General features: G+C 42.1%; 1 protein-coding gene across 1 annotated transcript in view; it reads left to right on the forward strand.

Moving 5' to 3' along the window:
* TESK2 (testis associated actin remodelling kinase 2) overlaps positions 1 to 26734 on the forward strand; it is a 93983-nt gene that overhangs the window by 49628 nt on the left and 17621 nt on the right. The window contains exons 5-8 of the mRNA XM_054980233.1: positions 13851 to 13997; positions 21011 to 21093; positions 23143 to 23218; positions 25522 to 25605. Coding sequence (XP_054836208.1) covers positions 13851 to 13997; positions 21011 to 21093; positions 23143 to 23218; positions 25522 to 25605 — 390 coding nt within the window. The remainder of the gene's footprint in view (positions 1 to 13850; positions 13998 to 21010; positions 21094 to 23142; positions 23219 to 25521; positions 25606 to 26734) is intronic.

The following is a 26734-nucleotide window of genomic DNA, read 5'->3' on the forward strand; positions in this document are numbered from 1 at the left end:
GGACTTTTGAGGTAACTTTCCATCGACATTCATTAAATTTAATATATTAGATTTGTATTCCGCCTTACCCACAGCAGCTTCAGGGCGGATCACAATTTACACACAAAGTTAAAATTACACGCACACGCACACACACAGCGGCACAGTAAAATGCACTATACATAGGCACAGGGCACAACCCTTTAGTCAGCACCAGAACATTAGAAAGTATTCAACAGATGGAGATGTCACCAGAGGGGAGGTCACAGCCCATACTCAACCAGATAGGGGAGCTCCGCCTAGCATCAACCATACAACTGGCGGAACAGCTCTCTTACAGGCCCGGCGGAAAGATAAGGCTTGCCAGGCCCTGGTCTCATTAGACAGAATGTTCCACCACGCTTGGGGCCAGGACCAAAAAAGCCCTGGCCCTGGTCGATGCCAGGTGGGCCTCCCTCGGGCCAGGGACCTTCAACAGATGTTTACTAGTGGAGCGAAGAGTCCTCCAGGGTTCATATGGGGAGAGGCGGTCCCGCAGATACGCCGGTCCCAGTCCGCATAGGGCTTTATAGGTTAATACCAAAACCTTGAACCTGATTCAGTACTCCACTGGTAACCAGTGCAGCTGGCGCAGTACTGGCGTTATGTGTGCACCCCGTGGCGTTCCGGTGATGACTCGCGCCACTGCATTCTGCGCCAGCTGTAATTGCCAGATCAAGTTCAAGGGAAGCCCAGTGTAGAGCGCGTTACTGTAGTCTAACCTAAAGGTGACCATTGCCTGGACCGCTGTAGTCAGGTTGTAGGACAAAAGATAAGGGGCAAGCTGCTTGGTCTGTTGAAGGTAGAAAAAAAGAAGACCTGGCAACTGCAGCAACCTGGGCCTCCATGGTCAGGGAGGCATCCAGGATCGCCCCCAGGCTCCTAACACTGTAAGCACTGCCCCATCGAGTATAGGAAGCTGAGGTCCCAAATCTGTGCTTCCGCAACTCAAGTACAGGATCTCCATCTTCGCAGGGTTTAATTTCAGCCGACTTTGCCTCAACCATCCAGCCACAGCTTCAAAAGCACGCTCCAGGATATCTGGGGCCGATCCAGGCAGGTTGTCCATCAACAGATATAGCTGGGGGGTCATCCACATATTGGTGACACCCAAGCCCGAAACTTCGCACCAACAGGGCAAGAGGGTGCATATAGATGTTGAACAATTGAGCCAGAGTATTGCCCTTTGTGGCACACCACATATTAGTGGCCTACGGGATGATAACTTCTCCCCCAGCACCACCCTCTGTCCCCGACCATGAAGAAAGGAGACTAGCCACTGTAGTGCCGTCCCTTGAATTCTCACATCGGCAAGGTAGTGGGTCAAAAGATCGTAATCAACCGTATTGAACGCTGCTGAAAGATCTAATAATATCAGCAGCGCCGATCTGCCCCAGTCCAGATGCCTATGAAGATCATCTGTGAGGGTGACCAGCAATGTCTCCACCCCATGCCCGGGCAAAAACCAGACTAGAAAGGATCTAGAGCCGAGGTCTCCTTCAGGAAGCTCTGCAGTTGTTTTTCTGCCGTCTGCTCAATCACTTTACCCAGAAACAGGAGGTTCAAGACTGGTAACTGAGCAGGTCGGCAGGATCCAGTGATGGTTTCTTTAGAAGGGGCTTCGCCACAGCCTCCTTCAGTGCCCTGGGAAAGACCCCAGAGCCCAGCGACAAGTTAACAATACTCACCAAAGGGTCCCATAATCCGTCGACGCTGGCTTTCACCAGCCACGATGAACATGGGTCCAGGGGGCACATGGTGGGCCTCACAACCCGCAGAATCCTGCCTACTTCTTCCCCGGAAAGAGGGCTGAAATGATCAAATATCCGCCCCAAAGACGACCAAGGGGCCTCTCGTTCACATACCGTATCAACTGTGGCTGGTAAATCATGGCGGAGAGGCAAGATTTTATCAGCAAAAAAGCTTCCAAAAGCCTCACAGCTTACAGTCGAATTCAAATTTTGGTGGTCTTCACCTGAAAGGGAGACCAGTGAACGGACCACATTAAACAATTTAGCCGGGCTAGCTGATGCAATGGAAGCTGCGTAAAATTCCTTCTTCACAGCTTTCACTGCCATCTCATAGGACTTCATAAACAGCCTATGAGATGTTCTTGCTTCCTCGTCGCAAGATCACCACCACACGTGCTCAAGTCACTTTAGTTCCTGTTTCTGTTGCTGTAGCTCCTCTGTGTACCAGGGGGCCCAGTGATTTTGGGAACGAAGAGGACAACGGGGAGCGACTTCATTGATGGCCTCAGAGAGCTGGACCTGCCAGTCCTCCATCAGCTCATCACATGAGCCGCCGCGGGGCATCGGTTCCCACAGAGCATTCTGGAAACCAATTGGAACCATAAATCTCCATGGTCAAGCATAAATTTGCTCGCCGCCCTTGCATTGAATTTAACAGCATTGTGTTCACTATTGCAAGTCAGTACACAAATGTCTACATCTTTATTTCTTTTATATTTACTATCTTATTTCACTCAGTGCTGTCTTTATTATGGAGAGCAATACCACTTCCAACACATCCTTCTCTGTTTTGCATTTTTCCACCATTTTTTGAAACACCCAGTATATCTAAATTGTCATTTAGTACCAAGCAACTTTGTTTAAAAGCTACTTTGCGACCTTTTTGATATTGTGCCAATGGTCTGGGTCCTTTTAGTTCCTTGTGAAGCCTGCTTCTTTGTACAGGTTTGGCTTGCCTTGGCAAGTTTTCCTATTGTCTAACAAATTGTACTTGTAATTGGCCTTGAGTCCCAGTGAGAAAGACAGACTAAATAAATAAATAAATAAATAAATAAATAAATAAATAAATAAATAAATAAATAAATAAGCCTTTATTCCTAGCATCATTTTTTCATTTGTGCATTGATACCAGTAACTTCTGCCTGTCCCTGTACGGCTGGCCATGGAACAGGTAGCAGTTCTAAGAATGCTATCTTTTGAAATCTTGGGCTTTAATCTTCTGTTGAGTAATCTGAATTGTTCCTCTAGGACAACACAACTGAATTCCACAATGTCATTGGTGGCAATATACTCTGACTCTTCCCAGCATCAGCTGCCAGCCTGTCTAGACAGTATGCAGTGTCCATAGCATTTGCACCAGGCAGGCAAGGCACTATGCTGTCAAGATGCTCTATTTCCAATGGCCAAATTTTCCATAATCAAAAGCCCTCTTCTTCCCAACCACAAAGTGGTATCTGCATGAGAGGATCTCAGTTCATCACCTAGGGAAGGGGTCCACTCTAAGGGAGCATCTCCCACCCTGCCCAGTGAACCACAAGTGGCACCCTCCTCCCCATATTTTGCCATACTATCCAAATGTGACAACTGTGATTAGTGCTTGGCCTAACATTTTTTTAAAACATTGGTTTGAAGTAGATCTGCAGACAACTGCTAACCATAGTTTACCAATTTTGATGGCATGGCAAACTGTAATTAACCAAAAGCAGGAAGTGGAGGAAGGAGTCTGTGGTATAAGGGAAGAGAAATGAGTGTGCAGTGTGCATACCTGCAGGCACATTCCCAGTGGCCAAACCATGATTTGCCATTACGTCTAAAATAAGCCGATGAGCCTTCTTGACTGATCATAGATTTATATGTGATCAAGATAAATCTATTTTCAGAGCAGTTGTAGACAACATTAATTTCTTCTGGCTACAGTGTTTTCTGCTTATTATCTTGGAACAAAACATATTCCTTCAACCACAGCATCACTGCATGCAAAGAATTCTAAAAGAAATCTGCCCAAATGTCTTAAACTTGGTTAGGTAAATGTTATGAAAATTCACACACATGACTTTGGGCATCACACAAGTTTCTGATAAATCATTTGGTATCAATCCTAAACTGCAGCCAACAAATCCAATGCGATTTGTCCTTATTTGAACCGGTGTATCTGGGTCCTATTACACTGAAGTAATGCTAGTATTTTCCTGTCCATTTGGGGAAATTTGCTTTTTAGAACTTTAATCTGGGCAGCTATTGTACCCATCCTGTCTCTGGAAGTTACTGTGTCTCCCAGAAGCTTGTAAGCTACACAACCAGCAGGTTCCTCTGATTTCTTGTGAATCCCAACACACCCGTTTAGAATTGTTGCTGTTCTGAGCAACACAATCTTTGCAAAGCCTCATTGAAGAGGAAACAACATAGTAAACTGTGGGGGAGCACCTAAACATACCAATGCTCCTATTTATTTATCTCATTTCTCCTCAATGGGGACCCAAAGTGGCTTACATCATTCTCCTCTCCTCTTTTTTATCCTCACAACAACTCTGAGAGGTAGGTTAGGCTGATTGTGTGTGACTGGCCCAAGGTCACCCAGCAAGCTTTTATGACAGACCAGAGAATCAAACCTTGGTCTCCCAGATCCTAGTCTATTACTAACCATGACACTGCACTGGCTCACTGTTGATGAACTACTCTTAGTTCACCATATAGCACTTCAAATGCAATCTTGATTTTTTTTTAGTAGAACTTGAACTAGAACAGTAGAGTTCAAATACTGAACTGTACTGTCATTGTGGATGGAGTCATCCTCTGTACCAGTTGAAATAGAGACTTTTGCTTTTTCCAAAGCTATAGTCTAATTTGTACATAACAGGAGCCAAGTTGGTACATTACATACTCAGAACAAATTACAAAGCCTTAATCATATTGATATCCAAATCAGTGTTCGGCAGAATTACCATTAAGTCCTCTGAAGTCAATTGACTTAGAAGGGCATGACTCTGCTTAGGATCACAGTGTTACTTGCCTTTAAGTTGAAAAAAGACATCAAATTATTCCATTTTAAATACTAACTAGATGAGTTTTAGAACCAGTTTTAAAACAATTTTTATCTTATATCAATTGTAGTATCCCAGTCTGGCAGAATTGGTTAATTTTGTCCCATGTTTGAATTTGAAACTAAGGGTTCTTAATAAATTGGCACAACTTCTTGTTTCCCTGTGGTGTTGGACATGTTCATCAGAAAATGGTGGGGTATTAAGTAGTTGAGATCTAATCTTTGATCATGGGCAACTATGGGGCTGATGAGAGGAGGTGTAGTTTTCTTCGGAAAAGAAACAAACTCACTGTTTAAGTGTTTTTTGTGGGATGCTTTCTAAGTCCATTTAGTATTCAGTGTGTAAGGAGGCCTTGCCTTTTTCTCATGTGATAACTGAGAGAATAAATAAGGTTAAATTGTGGTTATAATGAATAAAAGCACTCTGAAACCACATGGACAATCCGCATGAAATTGGATGCAGTTGCAAAAGGTCTTTCAATTGTCCGTGCCTGCTGGGTTTGTATACGAAGATGTTACCAGTTCCTGCATAATACCTGCAAGTTGGAGCAAATCTGCGTTTAATGGAGGTGAAAGGGGACATTTTAAACTGTGTAATGGAGAAATGCAATACAGCAGTGTTTATGAAACTTTAAAAAATATACCAAGAAACATCTGTTAAGTCCAGTTCCCTTCATATATGCAATCACATAAAGTTCAACATAAAATTGCAACTGTTGATAACAGTAAAATCAAAGTAAATCTTTCCATGAATGTAACTTCATTTGTTTTTCTGGAATAGATTCAGTAGCTTGATTCAGACTGAACATGATTTGAGTGCTCTCTTCCTCACACTTCTTGTTCCTCCGCATGCGTTGCAGTTCATACCCTTCCTGTTTCAAGGCAACAGTCAACCCATGATTTGCAGTGCTAATTTGTAGCTCACATATAAAGGCAAAGTGCCTCAAACTAGGGAGAGGGGAGTCGATCCAGTGTCAAATTGTAAATGAATTGTTACTTTGTCCAGTTGGGTCCCAGTCTCTTTCATAAACTTCCACACACTAATAATACATGATTTGGTAAAACTCATCTATAATAATGAAAACTGTATAGCAGTCTTTCCATCACTTTCTCAAATATGTGTCTAGGGCCTAACATTCTGAAGATTTTTTAAAAATTACCTCCTGTTTATTTCTAAGAATGCAATGAGAGTAAGAAGGGTGCAGTACTCACCAGAGGAAGAATAATGACAACCAAAACTTCATGTAATATTAGGTGTTATGTTGGGGACCATCCTATAATAGAGATTTCATTACAGCTCTTAAACTGTAAGAATTTGGGCCTTTTATTATGTTGCAGTGCCAGAAATATCTCTTTAAAGCATTTGTCAAAAGATGTTTAAACAATTCCAACTGTTCATATGCTCAATCAATTAAATCTGGTTCAACAACCAGAAAAAAACACAGTATATCAAAAATAGTTCTTGGAAAAACATGTCATTCTCTGGTGGTCCTAGGAGTGGGGCAGTCCTTACTTTTGGGATATAGCTCCTCCTCTCCGAAGGCAGGGTCAGTCAGCTGATTTTGATCCTGGAGGGGAGGGGCTTGTCCCTGGAATCACCAGTCTTTCTGGCCCTGCCATCTGAGCAGGACGTCTTCAGCAATGCTCTGCAGAGCGCAGTGATCCTGGTGAAGAAGAAACTGCCAGAGATGAGCCGGGCGTGGTGGCGTGTGCCTGTAATCCCAGTACTCAGGGAGGCCGAGGCCACAGGCAGTGAGGAGCTCGCAGGCGAAAGGAAAGGCCCTACCGCCTACCCCACCCCCATTTCACTCGGAGCGACAGCGAGCATTAGAGCCGACGTCCCTAGGTTGCTCCTAGGTTCCATGGCCACAACCGCAAAACTCCACCAAGGTTCCCCACCTTTGGGTTGGAAGGATTCCCCCCCCCCTCAGATGGCCAGAGGGTGCGGTGTTTGAGTCTGCAGTAGCCTGTTGTAGAGACCGATATTATTGGGAACTCCCTCAGGCTTGAAAGGAGCAGCCTTCAGCGGCAGCAGAGGACCTGCTCCAACCCTGGCAGCCCCAACTGAACCGCGGTAAGACTGATCCTGTTGGTAATGGGAGCAGCGAAAGGAAGGAGGTAGGAGAAAAGAGTAGCAGAAGCCTCAGAGCCAGCTTGCTCTAAATAAAAGGGAGCCCTCCTTTATTTCTCTTTCCTTTCAGCCGGGACTTGTGAGGTACGCTTTCACTTTCATTTTTCCTTTTGGAGGGAAAATTTCTGTTGGCAGAATGTCAGCAAAGGCAGGCCTAGCCACCTCACAGGCCTCAAAGAGCGTAAGCCTGTGGCCTAGATTTTCCAAACTCACAGGCCTCAGCCCCTTCTAGGCCTCTCAACAGGCCAGTGAAGGAGAAATGTCCAAGGGCCTGGATGGCAGAATTCAGCAAAGGCAGGCCTAGCTACCTCCCAGGCCTCAAAGAGCATATGCCTGTGGCCTAGATTTTCCATACTCCCAGGCCTCAGCCCCTCCTGGGCCTCTCAACAGGCCAGTGAAAGAGAAATGCCCAGGGGCCTAGATGGCAGAATGTCAGGAAAGGCAGGCCTAGCCATCTCCCAGGCCTCTAAAAGTGCAAGCCTGCGGCCTAGACTTTCCAAACTCCCAGGCCTCAGCCTCTTCTAGGCCTCTCAGTAGGCCAGTGAAAGAGAAAAAGCTCAAGGGCCTGGACCCATCAGGCAAGAATGCCTGGAAAATTTTCTGCTGCTGGGAGGTCTGCAAAGGCAGGCTTAGCCTCCTTCCAGGCCTCAGAGAGTGCAAGGCTGCGGCCTAAACTTGCCCAATTCCCAGGCCTCGACCTATTCCCGGGCGTCTCAAGAGACTAGTGAAAGGGAGAAGGTATGGTGTTTGCATCCACCAGGCAAGGAAGCCTGAAATGAGTTGCTGTAATGTTGTGGTTAAGTGCTGGGCCATGAATCATTACCCTGCCGGTTCAAGTCCCATAATTACTTGAACTCGGTGGCTGACTGTGGGTAAAAGTCTCAATTACCTAGCGGTTCTGGGGGAATAATGATGATTCTGACCTTATCACAGCCCCTGACTGTGATATCACAGTCCAGGCAACCAGATCTCATCAGATCTCAGTACCTCAGCAGGGTTGGCCTTGGTTAGCAATTGGATGGGAGAACTCCAAAAAAGACCAGTGTTGCAGAGGCAACTATGACTAGATGACATTTTCCACCACTAAGGGGAAAGAAATTACATGCCCCCTATTTACATAGTCGCAGCCATAGTTACTATTTAACAAACAAACTGGCATGGCCCAGGATGGAAATAAGGAATTCAAAGAGGTCCTGAAGGCACACCAATAAGTAGTCTAGTGGCTAGACTTTCAGATGGCCAAGAGAGGCATTCCACTGTGTGGGCCTGACTCCAGATAGGTAAAGGGGTGCCCCCTCCCAGATTAAAGAGGAGACAAGGGCCATTAAGAGCACAGATCTCGGTTAAGCCTTCGACCTGAGGACTCTAAGCTGTCAGTTTTCTCCCTCAGCCAAGAAGAAGGGAGCTGTTAAAAGAAGGGAAAATTCCCTAGCAGGTTTTCCTCAGGAGCCGTATACTAGAAAACTCCCTAAGGTGATGAGGATCCTGGAGTCTTCTCCCTTAAGAGCTAAGGGGTAGGAGAGAATCCTCCCTAGAATCAGGAATAACCCCATCAGGGATTCCCTTCCAGTAGTCTCTCTTACTTGTAGAAGTTTAAGAGGGAAACTGGCAAAACTAACTACTCATATTTCCTTTCCCCCCCAAGTCTTAAACATTAGTTCCAGGGGTTACTGAGAGGATCAAGCTGCCATTGGTGGATGATCTGGTAACCAGCCTGCCGTCTAATCCTGTGCTGCCTGTTGACAAGGACGGACTACCTAAGATTCCAGCATTAAGTGGTTTGAACTGGCTATGCACAGAAAATTGGAAGTTTCTGCTACATCCTTTAGAGCATTGGTGAAAGCTCCACTCCTTCCTAGAGTCACATTCTCTCGGGTCTCAGACCTGGCTGCAGTGAGCAGTAAACCCCTGCCAAAGAGCAAAACTAAGAAAATAACCGTGGCAATATGCTATGCTGTGGTCAACAAGGACCATGGTTTTCAGGTAACCAGGCACAACACTTAGCTTAGAAATTGGAACGTGGACCATTTGCCCCAAAGCCAAAGTAACCATGGTTCCTTTCAAAGATATCAACCTGTCTGGAGAAACTCTAAATAAAGGAAAGCAGACCAAACATCAAGAGGAGGGTAGTACCTTCTTCCTCAACAAATCCGATCAGAATACTAAAGGGTCTAAAGAAAGGAACTCAATGTGTCTACACCAAGGCAGCAGGCACAATGGTGTTTGGGGGATGCTTACAATGTTTGGCAAACCCTTGGCAGCTAATAATAAGAAACAAGCGGGTGTTGGATACTGTAATCAGTGGAATTCAGTTCTGTGCCACCTGGTCCCTTTTCCCCTAGATCCAAAGGAATTTGGTCAAATAAAATAGATGCCTAGGAACAAGAAGGTCGGAATGGAAAGGCTAAAATTTGTCATGACTGCCATTCAGAAGGGAGATTATCTGCCTTCCATCAGTCTCTCAGAGGCACTTCCAACATTGAGCCCTTTCCTTTGAGCTGAAAACGCCACCTATGGTGTTCTTCAGAATCTGAGTATCACTGATAGCATGGCTAGACCATGGAGAGTGGCTCCTTTCCCATATCCAAACAACATCTTGATCTGTGCACTTCAGAAATGCCTGTTGCCATCCCATGGGGCATTAGATCACAAGAGGTCCAAGATAGTTGAATTGCCAGAGATCCTCACAGGAAAACAACTAGTGGCTGTACCTCATTCAGTCTCACGATGGTGTTCCACTCAAGGAACCAGAGAGAACAGTGATGACCATGGACATGTCTTTGGGGATGGGGATCCCACACCCAAGGAAGAATGGCATAGGGCATCTGGCTGAAGGACAAATGATCAACAGGGTAAACCCTTTGGAACTAGGAGCCATCAGACACGGTATGGTGGAATCTCAGAATCTTCCCATAGGTCACTATATACAGAGGACAACTCTGAGGCGGACTGAGAGTGATGAACCAAGCAGAATGGATCATAGGGATAGATGATGTGAGTAGCAAGCTGCCTTCACATGTCCTGTATGTCTTCCACAGTACAGCTATTGCACAGAGCTGTTCAGAAGATCACACAGTAAAGTGCAGAAGTGGTGCTAATAGCAACCTTCAGGTCCAGAAAGACATGGTCTCAAAACCTGAAGAATCTTTCAAGCATGGATCCCTGGCACCTCCACTGCAGGAGGGCCATTGATGCAGGGATCAATATGACACCCCTGACCAGCTCTGACAAGCCGCACAGTGTGGAGGTTGAACACAAACAGCTAATAGGGTTGTACTAAACAGAAGGCATGATTGGTACTATGCTAGCCTCCAGGAAAATTCCTGCCAAGTTCCCAGAAGAGTGCATGGATAGAGTCATGTAATCTTTTGGGGCTAATTAGGGAGTTACTATCCTTTCTTCAAGAGGGGTTGAAGAAAAGTCTTAATACCAACACCCTTAGATAACAGGTTGTGACCAATTAGGGGTTCTAGGAAGGGACGTTCCCTTATATATCACCTTCATGGCAGTGGATTCTAAAAGGGGACCTCATTGTAGAATCTTCCAAGGATTCGCTGGTTTTTTCTCACGTGAAATCTTAATCTGGTATTGAGAGCATTATATGCCTTGAGCCTATGACCTCATGTCCCCTAAAGGAACTGACCTTTAAAACCATTTTTCAAATGAGAATAAAATCAGCTAGACAAATGTCAGAATGGCAGGCACTAGCAGTAAGAGAGCCATGCCCTTTCCTCCAAGAAGGTAGAGCAAATTATGAACAAAAACAACTTTCTTCCAAAAGTGAACTTCATGTTTTCATAAGACAGGAGAGAGAGTACTTACTTCCTTCTAATCCAATCCAAAGCACAGGAAGAAAATGAATAAATCTCACTACCTTGATATATGTAGAGATGTGAGATTCCACTTGGGCAGGACTAAACAGTGTTTCAGAAGTCTGGGATGCTAGTTGTGTGTTTGCAGGAGGCCCTTCTTGGGACCCAGAGTGTCCTTTTCTTGGCTAAGTAGGTAAAGCAGAGAGTACATAATTCTGGCATGTCAAGCCAGAGATCTGGAGATGCCCATAGATGTCAGGGCGCACTCTCTAAGGGAAACAGTGACACAGGCAGCCTATAAATCCTTTAGTCGTTAGAAACGATCGATAAGGTGGTCACATAGAAATCAGTATATTCTCTCATCAAGAAATATAGGATAGATAAGTTGTCTTCCCCAGAGACAACCTTTAGCAGGAGGGTACTAATACACACCCTCTAGGCCTGGAAACCCGACTACCCACCCTGGGGTACACTGCTCTTGTATGTCCCAAAAGTAAGGACTGCCCCACTCCTAGGACCACCGGAGAATGGAAGATTTGTATTCACTTACCGTGAAGCTTCCTTTCTCGGTGGTCCAGGAGTGGGGCAGTCCTGCCCACCCGAGTTTCTTGTGGGGCGGCTTCTAGGATTGGATGAAGAGTTAGGACAATAGTCTTCCAGTGGATTCAAGGGAGGGATCTTTCTATTAAAATAATAATAATAATAATAATAATAATAATAATAAATAAAAATTGAGGAGAGTTATTATTTTCCCTTCTGGTATCATGACGGGGAGTCAGGGCTTGGGAACAGACTGGTGATTCCAGGGACAAGCCCCTCCCCTCCAGGATCAAAATCAGCTGACTGACCCTGCCTTCGGAGAGGAGGAGCTATATCCCAAAAGTAAGGACTGCCCCACTCCTGGACCACCGAGAAAGGAAGCTTCACGGTAAGTGAATACAAATCTTCCATTCTTGTGGTTAACCATAAGATAAGGAAAATGTCAGACTCCTGTGAGCATCTTTCAGGATGACAATTGGTTCACTTACTCAACAAGGTTTATTTAAAGGAACTTGATCAGATGATAGATGTAAAAGATGGACTTGATTTATGCAAGTAATTAAGAACTGAGCGAAGAGATTTTACCAAGGATTAAAGAAATTCATTGGCTGGGACAAGAACCAGATAGAAAGCACAGTATAGATTAAATAAGGAATCAGTGGAAGAAAATAGATTTTCCTACAGCTTTGTATTCAACACCACCAATCTTTTTGTCCACATCTGCCCAATTTTGCTTTCATTAACTAGCTTTAAGCATTTTGGTGTACTGCATTTCTCTCCACATAGTTTCGGCTGCCCCCTTTTCCCTTCAAAAACCCTTGTGATCTTATTTCCCCCCCCTCCTTTTCCTTCTGTTGTTATCTGACACACTTGAGAACTTGTATCCTGATTGTGTTAGGTTCGCCAGTGTGAGTCTGGGTATATATACATTGTCCACATAAAGGCATTTTACATGTAGGCTGTGAGAAAGTCTGGTACGTACCCAGCAGAGATGTTTGCCACATATGCTTGATGGTATATGTCCCAGGATTTGGCATATGGGTCATATCAATTATAAATTGGCATGCAGCTTTTTAAGTGATTTAAAAATTAAGATGAGAATGTGTTTTAATCTATCTGATGAAAAGAACATGAAAATATGAGTAGGAAATGGTAAATAGCATCTCCCAGTTCCTTAATGCTATTTACATCAGTCAAGCTACTGACCAAAGTGTTACTCTGGTTTGGTGATGAAGGTGATAAGACTAGATGATGTTCTTAAGCAGACTGGAACATGTGGAAGTCATAGCCTATTTGGGTAGCTTGTTCAGAGACTGAAATTTCTGGACATTTTTGAAGCATCAAAGGGGGGGTATGTTTTCTTTTGGGGGGGTTGAGGGAGAAATTTAAATACATGTTATTTAACATATTTAAGACCATTGTTGCTATTACTGTAAGGTATTTATTTTATTTTATTTCTTTACCAACATAAAATGCATCATTTGCATTAGATGAATATCTCTCCTTCAAGTGTTATGGCACGTAATAAACACATGGACATGCAATAAACATGCTAAAAGCTTTGTTAACATAATTCTGACTCATGGTTAACATTTCTGCTCGGGCAAATAACCATTGTCCCCAAAAGGCAAATTATCCAGTAATACTACCTTGTAATACGTGCAGGATTAATTTTTCCCTGTGATCACTTAATATCATAATCCAGCTCTTGTGTCGCATAGGATTTATGAGAAACTTGAGCAGTCCCCTGAAACTTGAGCCAAGTATTTGGCATTCAGCTGAAGAAAATGTTTTGATACCCTTTAGCTCCTCGAGTATATTGGACAATTACAAATCAAAACTGATCTTTTGATTTGAATTCAGGGGAGGACAGAGAGGCCAAAATGTCCCTGGAATAGGGCTCTTCCCTGTAGCCTGACCTGGCTCTTTCCCATAGTGGAGGAAGAGGAGCCTAAAAGAAAAGAGGAGCTATGGAATCCTCCTTGCTTTCTCAGCAAGTCCCGCTCAGCCACAAGTTTACTGGAGCAAGCAACTTTTCCACACTATGCATAACTCACTAGACTAGATGACATCTTCCTTGTATCTTAGACGTTTCACAGTCAGGTGGCACTCTCCTCACCACTGGGCTGCAAGCCTAAGGTGGGGGGAGTGGCTAAAGAAAGGTGCCTCTCTGGTCTTCAGCCAACTGGTAAAAGTCCTGGTGGCCATAATAGCCAGTCTGCCCTCATTTTCAGTTCAGTGCATCATGTAGTTGTTTGGTCATTGATTTATATTAATGCAATGACAGTTGGGTATTCAGACCTTTGGACTGAATGTTAAAGGGGAAGTTGGGAATTTATGCTGTCTGCATGTGAATGTCCTGATTCTAGAAGTTTAATAAGTGTGATTATCCCTTGGGAGCTTGTTTAGTTCTGGTTGGACTGGTAGAGATACTTTATTACCATGTGCAATGTGAAGCAATCCATGATGACTTCTAGGCAAACTAGATGAGGACAGAAAGAATTCATTAACAAATCTGTGGACAGTCTTAACTTTTTTTTAATGCATTTCCCCCCCAGTACATCAACTGTGGTAACCTGGAGCAGCTGTTAGACAGTAACCAGCACCTGCCCTGGACAGTAAGAGTGAAACTGGCACTAGACATTGCTCTGGGACTCAGTTACCTTCACTATAAAGGCATTTTTCATCGGGATCTGACATCCAAGGTACTGTTTCCATGTCAGTTTAAAAAGTTTCACAATAAGTGTTACAGTTTCTAGATAACAAATGATCTTGTGTAGTTTCCCTTTCACTCCTTTCAGTGCCTGAAAGTTTAAAACTTGTGTAAAATGTCACTTAAGGGATTTCAAGAAAACACTGAAGCATAGTTTAGTGTATTAAACTTTCTTGGGGGGAGGGGAAACTTACGTTGTGCAGTTTATGCAGATGTCAGAGAAGAAACCACCCTGAAATAGAGGGCAAATAGTAAATGAGTTAGGATTATGTTTCTGAGAAGATGATTGCATAACTCAGACTTGTTTAGTTTGTTCACAGCAAATTATCCCAACCTTTATGCACCCAATTCTAGAGAACTAACAGCCTTCAAAGGTTTTTAAAGTTGCAGGCATTATCTCTGTTTCTCAGTCATCTTTCCTAGATACCGTATTTTGTATATATGTGCTTTCTATAACATGAAATAGGTTAGTATTGTCTTTTGGCTGTTGCAGAGTGGCATTAAGCTGATGATAGATTCCCTTAATACACTGTTCAACAGACTTCTATCTTGTAGTTTTTCCATATTTCATTATACCAGTTTTGTAGCTGGATTGTGAAACTCAGTCCTGTTTTAATTAAGATTACTCCAGTGTCTTATTGTAACCTACCTAGAGGATTTCCTTTTAAAATGGAAATCAGGCAGTCCAGGAGGTGATATAATTCCTTCCTGGCAGCTAGATGAAGCCCATAGCAAGAACATGAATGTCCAAGTCATGAAATAGGGAAGGCAGTAGCAATGAACAGCCAAAGTCCAAAGCCTCAATTTATGTCCTAGGAACAGCTTTGAGGGAAGAGGTCTCCGTTTCCATCAGCCTCCCCCCCCCCCACACCAGTGTCTTATCCCAGAGGAAAACAAGAGCAATGCATTAGACAGCATTGCAGGTGAAGCACTGTGTCAAAGCTCCAAGCTATTCTTCCTGCCCCTAAGCAGGCCTTGCATAGGGGCAGGCATATAAGAACATAAGAGGAGACCTGCCAGAGCAGATGATTGGTCCATCTCGTCCAACATCCTGTTTCACACAGTAGCCATCTACCAGTTGCTCTAGAAGTCCAACAGACACCGGAGACTCTTATCTCCTTTATTACTGGTTAGTCCCATATCAGACTTGTGATTACACTCTCCTTTGTCATGTGAGAGGAGACTTAAGAATTCTAGCTTTGATTTTGATTTGACCTATACATTGTAACTTGTATTTTAAAAGTTGATTATTGTATGTATTTTTATTTACAAAACAGTGTACAAATCAATAAAACATATATGTGCCGTCTCTCAAAATTCCTAGGAACTATCCTCTAAAAAGTATTAATTACAATTTTAAACTGCTCCTTGTGTAATATTTTATTGTTAATGGCATCCGTTCATTGTTATCTTTATGAAACAATGAATCTTCAGAAATAGAAACATTTCCACAGAAAAATAAAGCACTGAAAGAGTTTCCACTCAACAGCTCTGTTAGTTTTTTTTACTTAATAATATTACTGCAAAATATTTAATAAATATAGTATATGGTTTACATTGTAGGGACTATGGACTTGCCTTTTCCCATCTCATCCATTACTGTCAGTGATGACAAAAAATGTTGCCATTAATATGTTTCAGTTGGCTGTTTGGTATTTTAACTGATGTAAATGGAACTGCAGTAAATATTGCCTGAATATAAGAGAATCCCTCTGAGGTATTTGCCTTTTGTAACATACTTAAAATAAAAAGAGACTGAATTTGGCCTGTAAAAGCTATAGAAAGTGAATATCTATTGGGGGGGGGAGTAAATGCTGTACTTCCTTAGTAGGATTATACAGGGCAAAGCCAGATGTTAAGCTCTTCCAACACAAAAAGGAGATTTATCTGCTCTCACATCTGTTTACACATAAATGCTTGTTAACCCTTTAGAGATCACCTTGAGTTTCTCTGTGGGACTCTTGGGAAAGATAAACATGCTGAACTTAAGCCACAACTTGGGCTGGGTAAACTTTCAAACATAGAAATGTATTTCTTAGGGGGAGGACTCTACAGACAAAATTGTTCATGTAGCAGTGTATCTCATGCAAACAGCACTGCAGTATATTCCAAAGCATTTCCGTCTTCATAAAGAATTGTAGATTGGTTTGCATGCAGAAGTTCCCATATCTCCAGGCTGGGAAATAACTTTGTGTAAGAGCTTGGAGAATAACTGTTTGTCAGTGTAGGCAGTACCAGGCTGGATAAATCAGCATCTGATTTAGGTTTGCATGTTACTTTCGAATTGGTTCATTAGGGTGTTGTGTTTCTGTGTAAGAACCTAGAGTCAGATTTCCTGTTGGTCGTGAAATTCACTATGGTCTTTTCTGCCTGGGACTTTTTTTTATCGGTTCACACCCCATACAGCATTGATTTCTCTCCAGAGTTCTGCATGCATGGTCAAAATACCCCGATCCAGTCTCCAAACTGCTTCCCCGGACTGTTTTGTGTTCAGCACAGATAAAGGCTGTATCTGCTGCAGAATTGATCTTTCTGAGGCTTTTCTCCCTGCAATCAAAACCCTTTCCCTCCCGCCCTCCCAGCAAAGTCAAACTGTGGCTTTTTTCAAGTGCAGAATGCTTTCTTTGGTGTAAGGTCTGCCCTCCCTTTCATCCTCCCCTTTATCTCCCTGTAACCAATCTAGTTTTTTCCTTTGTTTTAAACAGCAAGGTTGCAATGTTAGTGCCTTAAAAAAAAAACTTTTAAGTTTCATCATCAGCTGACGAAACTGACGTGTTCTCCAGAAAGCCCGCAGCAGAAACCAGGAATTTTTCTAGTGTGGAAAAAATAAACAGTCATCACTTCTGTTCAACCCCCTCAAGTGCAGAATTACAGAGACCCAAAGCAGATCGAATATACAGGAAACTAGGTGTAAGTGTGCATGCGGAAAAACACCTTAGTAAGTCTCTGTCTGGCCTACCTACGTAGTTGGAAAATGAAGTAAATTCATGAGTGCAGCCTTGAACACTTTGAAATGCTCCACCATCTACAATTCAGTTCCTATCACATTAATATATGTTGGAAGGCAGAAGCAGGCAGGGAGAATTCTATTCCTTCAGAAACCTTTCTTCATCTGTTATTAAACTGGGTACTAAATTTCAAACGAAATGTTGAAATTAAAATCAAATTCTAAAGACCTGTGTTACAGGAGACAGCAGGGTCCTAGAGGAAAAGTTACTATTGGTCACCAACCGGATTGCTTTGTGTTTACCAAAATTAATAAATGGAGAGTTTCTCAAGGATCTTATGTGGAGGCCTGGTCAGTATCAAATTTATAACACACCAATAAATAAGTACCCACAGTTACCTGCATATCATAGCATTGCCAGAGCACTTGTCACATTTTTTAAAATATATGAACAAGCTACGCTTTAACTGTCTGGTAGTAATCAGCAGATTAATGTGAAAATTGTTTCCTACAGTCCTTTGCAAGGTATCCCCAAGGATCTTGAATTTAAGCAAAAAACTAGCTGGTGGCTAAGTAATGGTTCACTATAAATAAAATTGTTTGCTATACATAGCAGCACTTACAGATGGCATGTGAAGATCTGGAACAGCAAGGTAGAAATCCTAAACATGCTTGCTAGAGAGTCAGTCATTACACAGGGTAGGTTTACTTAATAAACATATTTAGTGTCCTGCCAGTAGGTATGAGCATTGCAGTATTATGGTGAAAATAGTGTATGTGCAGAACCACAGTTATAATTCTACTTTCGGCTAATTACAAAAGAGCAGTGCTACAGCAGTGAAAAGGGATATCCATAGCATAGCATAGATAGGACCATTGTGCTCTCTTGCAGCTGGCACAAGCTTGGCAGTAAATGGATTTGGGAGGGACTGCTACCAGATGATTCTACGGGGCAACCTTTCCCTGGTTCCATTGAGACCAGAGCTTGCAGAAGAACAGATTCTGTACTTTAAACACACCCAAGAGACTATAGAGTATGTAGAATTAATATTTGTGTTGTGACTTAATTGGTTGGTCTCCTGTTTATTTAGGGGTCCAAGTTGAGTATCAGTTTTGCTAAAGGGGACAGATAGTAGAACATAAAGGAGGTCGAAGAAGGTGAGATAGACTTGAATTCTGCTGTATTCGGTTTACAGAATGTATGGCCGTGTGAACAAAACGCTTCCCAGCTCTTCTAAATCTCGGTGAAAACAATTCTTAATCTGGATTTGTTTTTGTCGCAGTGTTCGTAAATCAAACTGTGATCTAATGTGTTGGTGTGGGAAAGCAAGCAGAGTTAATATAAATTATTGGCAAAATGGTTGTCTTTAAATATACTATAATTAAATGGTTTTTCACTTCCCCCAACTTCAGAGCTTTCAACAATAAAGATGGAGTTACAATTTTAAAGGGGATTAAATAGCTGGTGAAATGGCCATTTGACAGCAACAAATGTGTGAGACAAAATCCTTGCTTTATAAAATGGCTGTTACTCACTTCTGCTCTAAGTGTGCTGAATTTTCCTCATGGTTTTAGCATTGCAGTATGATTAGTGTTATCCTTCTAGGGTTTAGCTGCATTTTGCAGTGAACAAATATTTAACCACAAGCGAGCTGAATGAATGCATTCTTTGACTAGAGATAACAAAGACCATAATTGAGCAGCTTTAGTGTAAATTGGGTTGGCCTGATTCAGTTAACCTTGTGTAAATTTATAAATCCCAATGTGAACTGTGTATGCTATAGTGGATTGAAGCTAAAACAAATAATACTCAGATGCTAGGAATCTGACAATCATTCGTAAATTTAGGAGAAATGTACATTAAAGCTTTGATATATTTGTCTTCTCTCCTCCCCTTCCAATATCAAAAGTATTTGAAGTTTTTCTGATATTGCATAGTGTTATTTGAGGGAAGTCCACAGAGTTACTGCTGCCTTCTGTTACCATGTGCTTCTGTGTGCTGTACAACCATTGTTTTTTTCGCACATGAAAAGAAATTCATAATTTCATTGGGTTTGATTCCAATTAGTGTTTCTATAGGCTTAAGGACTTCTACTTGTGGCATGCAGTTTTCCTATCTCCCTTCCTGTGGCCACCTGAAATGTCCCCCAAAATCCTGTTTTAGTTGGGCTTTACCTATGTTCTTTATTTCTACTAAGAATTAAGGTAAAGGTGCAAGCACCAAGTCATTACTGACCCATGGGTGGAACGTCACATCATGACGTTTTCTTGGCAGACTTTTTACAGGGTGCTTTGCCATTGTCTTCCCCAGTCATCTACACTTTACCCCCAGGAAATTGGGTACTCATTTTACCGATCTTGGAAGGATGGAAGGCTGTCAACCTTGAGCCGGCTACTTGAACCTGACTTCCACCAGGATCGAACTCAGGTCATGAGCAGAGTTTGGACTGCAGTACTGCAGCTTACCACTCTGCGCCACATGGCTCTTTTTACTAAGAATTATCCTACTATATAAAAGGCTAAGCATATTCAAGACAACTCACTTCCTACCCCGGTGTGCCTCCAGAGGGCCCTGCTGTGGAGGGAAGCCCAGATGAGGCAGCCAGACCTCTAGAGAGCATGCCATGGCGGGAAGCAGTGGCAGGAAGCTCAGGCCAAAATCAGGCATTGAGCAGGCGGTAATGCCTGCCTCCTGCCTTCACCTAACTGGGATCCAGAACAGAGCAGGTGGCAATACCCGCCCCCTACATTCAACCAGCTGGGATCAGGAGCATAGCAGATAGCAATGCCCATCTCCCGCTTTCATCCAGCTGGGAGCAGGAGGGGAGCAGGTGGCAATGCCCACCCCCGCATTCACCCAGCTGGGATCAGAAGCAAAGCAGGTGGCAATGTCCACCCACTCCCACCTTCACCCAGCTGGCATCAGGAACAAAGCAGGTGGCAATCCGCCCCCCCCCTTCACCCAGCCAGAATCAGGCGCAGAGCAGGAGGTAATGCTCACCCCTTCTTCACCCAGTCGTGATCAGGCATGGAGGAGGTGGCAATGCCCGCCCCTTCACCTAGCCATGATCAGGAGAGGAGCAGTTGGCAATGCCCACCCCCCCTTTCACCCAGCTGGGATCAGGTGCAGAGCAGGAGGCAATGCCCGCCCCCCCTTTCACCCGGCTGGAATCAGGAAAGGAGCAGGTGGCAATGTTTGCCCCCCTTCATTCAGCCAGGATCAGGCACAGAGGAGGTGGTCATACCTGCCTCTCCCCACCGTCATCCAGCCAGGATCAGTGACGGAGGAGGAGGAAATGCCCGCCTGCCCACCCTCCCCTTTCTAGAACCCGTTGTATTTTTCCCCACAATGGGCTTTGTTTCTAGTTTGTAAATAGCCTTGTTATATGTATTGCAACTCATACTGGTTGGTATGGTTATCTTTACCAGACAAATATCTTGTGACAAAGAGCTTTAAGGCTTCTCAGAAAAATGGAGAGGCTGTTTCCCCTGTCTAGATAACAGCCTAATCATATGAATACTGATTTGGAAATAAGTCTTGCTGAATTGGATCTTCTATTATCTGTAATTTTATTTAAATACAGCCTGACTTAGCATCACAACTCTGATCCAAATCATAAGCCTGGTCACATGTAAGCCTGCTGCTTTTAAATAAAACTAAAAGCAACAAGAAATCCATTTACAGATCTCCCACATCTCATCCAGTTGTGCCAGTGCAGTGCCCTCCTAAGCAAAGTTGGAATTTTCTGTCTGTTGAGGTCAGTAGGCTTAAAAGGGTGTGCTTTAGTATTGCACTATCAGTCTCTTTAGCCTTCCCAAATGATCTCTGCTCATGGGTAAGCATTCAGATAACTATGTCATATTTAGAGTTAGGAAAGAAATTCTTTTGCCCAGTCAAATCCTCTAATGAACCTAGTTGATGACCAACTGCACAAAAAAGTTAATGTGACCTTGGATAAGATACATCTCCTATGTAGGTAGAAAAGTGTCTTTTTTTAAAAAAAATGGTAGCATTGAAACTTGGGCAACATTAATAATTTGTTTCTTCTTTAATTCAGAATTGTTTAATAAAGCATGATGAGAATGGATATTCTGCTATAGTTGGTGATTTTGGCTTAGCAGAGAAAATTCCTGACTACAGGTAAGTGTTAATTTTGATTACTCTGGAAATTCCGATCTCTTTGTTGTAATTGTAACCAGATAGTTATGAAGCATTGATAAATGCTTTTTGAGATCCAGCACTGAACTTGTGTGTGTGTGTGTGTGTGTGTGTGTGTGAGAGAGAGAGAGAGAGAGAGAGAGAGAGAGAGAGAGAGAGAGAGAGAGATCCTGCTTATTTACAATGAGTTAACGAATATCAAACCGCTCAACTCTGATTATGCTAAATTTGCATAGTGGCATGGCAGGATCATCTTCGAAAAAGAGAAGTGCTGTGAACTAGCAACCACCTCCTGATTCCCAGTGTCTGGCAGGTTGTTTAGACATGGTGGTAAAGAAATGTACTGTGTGTGCGCACTCACATGCGCCTTTCTCATACAAAGGCAAAGAGAGAACCAGTTCTGGAATGCTGGTGGATAACAGATCCTTGACTGTAGAAACCTATCGCTTTCTCCACTGAAAGGATTCTCACTACCCTCTTATTTTTACATTTTTTAAAAAAAGTTATTTTAACTAGTTTTATTGTATTGCATAAACAACTGAGTATGTACTGGTAGGATACCGTAAAAATACAATTACTATTAGAATTATTACTGAAATTTAGATCATAAACACGCCCCAAACTTTGTCTGCAAGTCAGTATTGTCATTGGCTCTTTTTCCATTATTAAATGGAATATTTAATAATGTAAGGTTGATTTAAATTTAAATATTTGGTTGAAATAAATCCATAATCAGACTGGATTAGAAGAGTTCGGGTCATCTGAAATAGAAATGAACTACAAAATATATAGATCTGACTCAGAGATTTGTCATATACTCAAAGACAACTTGTAAATATAGAATTTGTAAGGGGGATTTTTTTTTATTATGGTTTCCAAGAAGCCTTCTGTCATGCTTCCTTGGTGGAATTCTTTTCAGAATTATCTGGAGAAACTTGTAAAACAATTTCAGAGAGAACCCGTGTGGTGTAATGGTCAGTGTGTTGGATGGGAATTCATACTTCCATCCTGCCATGAAGCTCACTAGAACCTTAGGCTGGCCTCAGTTTTCCTAATCTACCTGTTGTGAGGATAAAATCTGGAGAATAGAAACACATATTCCACCATTGCTCCTTGGAGGAAAGACAAGATGAACAAAAGTAATCAGCGTTTGGTTAGAAAATTGTCCTGAGATAGTTTGTTCTGAGTGGGGCTCATCTGCTGCCAACTCTTGTTTATTTAAGGGCTTGCACTAAAGAGCTTATAGTACTAGGAAGAGAAATTATTTGGATTTTCTCCTCACTGTCCCTTCTCATAGGGAGGTTTGGTCTCTGGCAGCCCAGTTTAAGTCTTTATTTTGGTGGTTACTTCTCTTCTGGAACAAGCATCCAGTGGAAATCAGGGTTATTTCTTCCCTGCTTGTGTTCAGGAGAGCCTGTAATGTGTTTTATTCCCAAAAGTACTTTACTCACTTTATACTGCTTTACAGTTAACATATATATGGTTTAATTTTTAGGTGAGTATCCATATTAACTTGAAATAGAACAAAATTTGAGTCCAGTAGCATCTTAAAGATTAACAAAATTTTCCAAGATATAAGCTTTCACAAGTCAAAGTTCACTTAGATACTATACATGTGGTTTAAGTTGCTGCTGCTTTTATATTTATGTCCACTTTTATTGTTATATACCCTGTGTATACTTGTAAACTACCTTGAGCCACTTTGTGGGGAAGTGAAGAAAATTGCAGCAGCCTGCCTGCTTTGGTCATCATCTGTACATTCTCCAGCTCTTTCTGTCGCCTGGAAGAGTGATGTTGGTATGAATAGCAAAGAGTCCAGTAGCACCTTTAAGACTAACCAACTTTATTGTAGCATAAGCTTTTGAGAGGCACAGCTCTCTTCATCAAATGCTTGGAGGGTTGGTATGAATGGCAGGGGAACAGCTTATACTCTGTTCCATGGTGAAAGCTAAGAGTTGCAAAGTGCTTATGAAATACTTTTTGAAAAAAAATTATCTGCTTCTAACTTTCTCTCCATTAAAATATATAAAGTGAAAAGCTGCCTGTGGTGGGCTCTCCTTATTGGATGGCACCTGAAGTGCTGAGAGATGAGCCTTACAATGAAAAGGTGGGTGCCTTTTAAAGAAAAATCAAATACTAAATGTGGGCTAACTATTGTCCTGGGGATTTGTTTTGCATATGTAGCTTTAAAACTTCTCTGACATGATTGCTGTCCATCAGATATTAGCTGAAGTAGTTCTCTTTAGAAAATCTGGTAGGATCTTTCTGTTTTCTGAATATGATCCCAGAATTATTTAGTTTGCTAGAGATATCAGTTAAATGAAATTGTAGCAGAGTGATGTACATCTTGCAGGAGAGAGTTTTTAGTGGGTCCATTAAAAAATCCCTTTCCTGTGAACTTGCCTTCTGAACAGTAAGAGCTAGCAAGACATAGATTAGCACTTGGAAAGTCATAACCAGTGCTTTGAATTGGGACCAGAAACACATTGGAAGCTAGGGAAGTTGAATTAAAACTGGTATAATATACTAACCCCAATCAACAAATGTGCAGCCCCATAGCTGAAGTTTTGGAAAACTTTGGATCAACTGAATCACCCAACTATAGTGCCTTTGTCTTGTTTAGATTCAGCTTGAATATGTTCAACATCATGCAGCCCATTACTGATTCCATGCACTGGTTAAGCAGGTTTATAGCCTATGTGGGATCTGATGGAAAAGACAGAGACTGGATGTCATCCTAATGTTATTGACACTACACCACAAACCACTTAATGACCTCTCCCAGCAGTTTCATGTGCATGTTAAATCCATACACTTGAGTTACAACTACTGACACTTCCACTTAAGCAAGTAAAAAATAATATATCTAAAAATCCAAAAACTTCCTAATTATTTAACTTACAAAATCACTAATTGCCAGTGGAAACAAAATGTTTTGTTCCTTTATCATTAGTCTTTTTATGCCACAACAGCCCATGTGGCTTAGTAAGCATCAAGCTGGAGAGAGAGAGAGAGGTTGAAATCCCCACTCTACTATGAAGCCCACTGGATGACTTTGGACTAGTCAGGATCTCCTAACCTACTTCACAGGGTCATTGTGAGGATAAAAAAGAGTGAGGGACCGGATGTTTCTGAACTCCTTTAAGGAAGGGCTGTATAAAAATAAAATATACTACATGTCCTGGTCCAGAAGATACTTGAAAGATTTTTTAAAATTTTTTAGCCAGTTTGGTGTAGTCGTTAAGAGCGGCAGGACTCTAATCTGGAGAACTGGGTTTGATTCTCCACTCCTCCACTTGAAGCCAGCGGGGAGACCTTGGGCCAGTCGCAGCTATTCAGAGCTCTCTCTCAGCCCCACCCACCTCACAGAGTGATTGTTGTTGTGGGGATAAGAATAACATACTTTGTAAACTGCTCTGAGTGCATGTTAAGTTGTCCTGAAGGGTAGTGTATAAATCAAAAGGTGTTGTTGTTAATGTTCAGCTTTCCCCTAAGGAACACTCAGATTCATATTTGCTTTATGGGAGGTGTGTTTAGTTCTACTTACTTGCTATGTCCTATTGAGCTCTATCACCTCTTTCTTAATCTATACAAGATTGATCAAAATGGGTAGCCATGTTAGTCTGTCTGTAGCAGTAGAAAAGAGCAAGGGTCCAGTAGCATCTATAAGACTAACAAAATTTGTGGTAGGGTATGAGCTTTTGTGAATCACAGTTCCGAAGAAGTAAGCTGTGATTCACAAAAGCTCCTACCCTACAATAAATTTTGTTAGTCTTATAGGTGCTACTGGACTCTTGCATTTAATATACAGTGTTTTTATTTCATTTCATTGCAATGCACCTAGCACATTCTATTAAATCAGATGGTACCTTGTCAATCCAAGGGCTATCCTTTTAGTGGGAGTTCATGTGTTTATGATAAATGAAGTATACTGGTATGTTTGAGTTAGTTTTGAACAGTTATATGCCAGAAACTAGTTCATCTTTTATGAAGTAGATTTTTTCTGCAGCCCTAGATGCACCTTATGGTTGCAGTTTGATGATATACTCTTTGGAATGTTCTTTCCTCATTTGTAGTGGAACATTTTAGACTTTGGGAGTAGAGGGTGGAAGAAGCATAGAACAGATATATGCTGTTGTGAAACATTGTTTAAGATAACCATCCTATGAATGTTTTTCATGCTGCTTCTTTGGGAAAAGAGGAAGCTAGAATGCTTGTTCTCTGAGTTTGTATTTGATTGTGCTTTAGAACACTGGCAAATGTTGAGTAGGAAGAACTTTAAATGCCAGAGAGATGTGACAAGAAGGTTCTTTTGTAGAATGAAAAGGAAACGGTGGCAGATAAGACAGCTGAAGAGTTCCTATAATTAAACTGTGGTCTTGTTTTCCTGTCCTCCCACCCCCTCCTTAGGCGGATGTGTTCTCGTATGGAATCATTCTTTGTGAGATTATAGCCAGGATCCAGGCAGATCCAGACTATCTCCCCCGCACAGAGGTAAGGAATGGACAAGGACTGTTAAGGGACAAATGCTCAAGAGTAATTTCCACATAATAGCTAAACACATGATGAATATAAAGCCTCTAATGAAGTGTTCATTCTCTGGTATAGCTGCAAGCAATAAATGACAGTTATTTTCCGCTCCCTCTTTTTTAAGTGCACAGTTAAAATGTGCAGGTGAGCGTTACTCCAGTCATGAGCTTGTGGATCGTTATCTGACTGGCACCACAATACGGAGCAAACTACTGCTACAACCCTGTTAAGTGAAAGCATAGAGTCTGATAAGGGATTGCTTTTTCCTTCCAAGACAACAAATTTGAAATCAATGAGGCAGCCCTTTGCCCCAAACCCATTTGTGCTTTCTCTCAGGCATTCGGGGCACAGATGTCTTGCTTATCTATGCTGCTCTCCATTTTAGATTAACAACATCCTCTAAGACAGAAAAAGGTATGCCAAACTTGGCTGATTTAAAAAAAAAATGTCTTGGAGTTAAGTCTCACTTCAAATATTTCTGCTTTTTGATAATCTTCCTGGTGTCAATGTGATTTTTTTTCTTTCCTGGTAAGAGTATGTGAAATATATACTCTTCTGAACTAGAAGCTAAGTATTCTTAGAGACATACATCTCTTAACGCTATTTTTAAGGGAGTTGATGATTTCATAACTGGCCCAAGCCAAAGTTATTGTAAAACTGTGTTCATAGGGGGATCATGATGCAAGTCGAGAATTTCCTGTTTCACCATGAAGTAGCTATACAGTTTGTTTCCACACTTTAAGCTGGTTATGGCCAAACACTGCAGTTAAGAGGATATTCTAGGTCATGTGAACAGCATTTCCTGTACATTCACCTCACACCAAGCTTCCTGGTGCTTTTAGGCATAGCTATAAAGTATTTTATACAGTACAATCTACAACTCTAATAAGTTAGACTGCATTAGGAGATCAAAGCCTCAGAACTCTCGATACTGTTGCACTGGAACTGTAACCTTTCAGAGGGCATCTCTCTCATTTTAGTTCTGCATAAGTTAAAAGAGAAGTTTGAACTTCCTTGAAAATAACAGCCATGAGTTGGTTCTTTGCTTTCCGGATGTATAGGATTGGATATCGTAGCACAGGCACAAAGAGTT

This window comes from Eublepharis macularius, chromosome 5 (assembly GCF_028583425.1).
Source record: "Eublepharis macularius isolate TG4126 chromosome 5, MPM_Emac_v1.0, whole genome shotgun sequence".
Taxonomy (NCBI): Eukaryota; Metazoa; Chordata; class Lepidosauria; order Squamata; family Eublepharidae; genus Eublepharis; species Eublepharis macularius.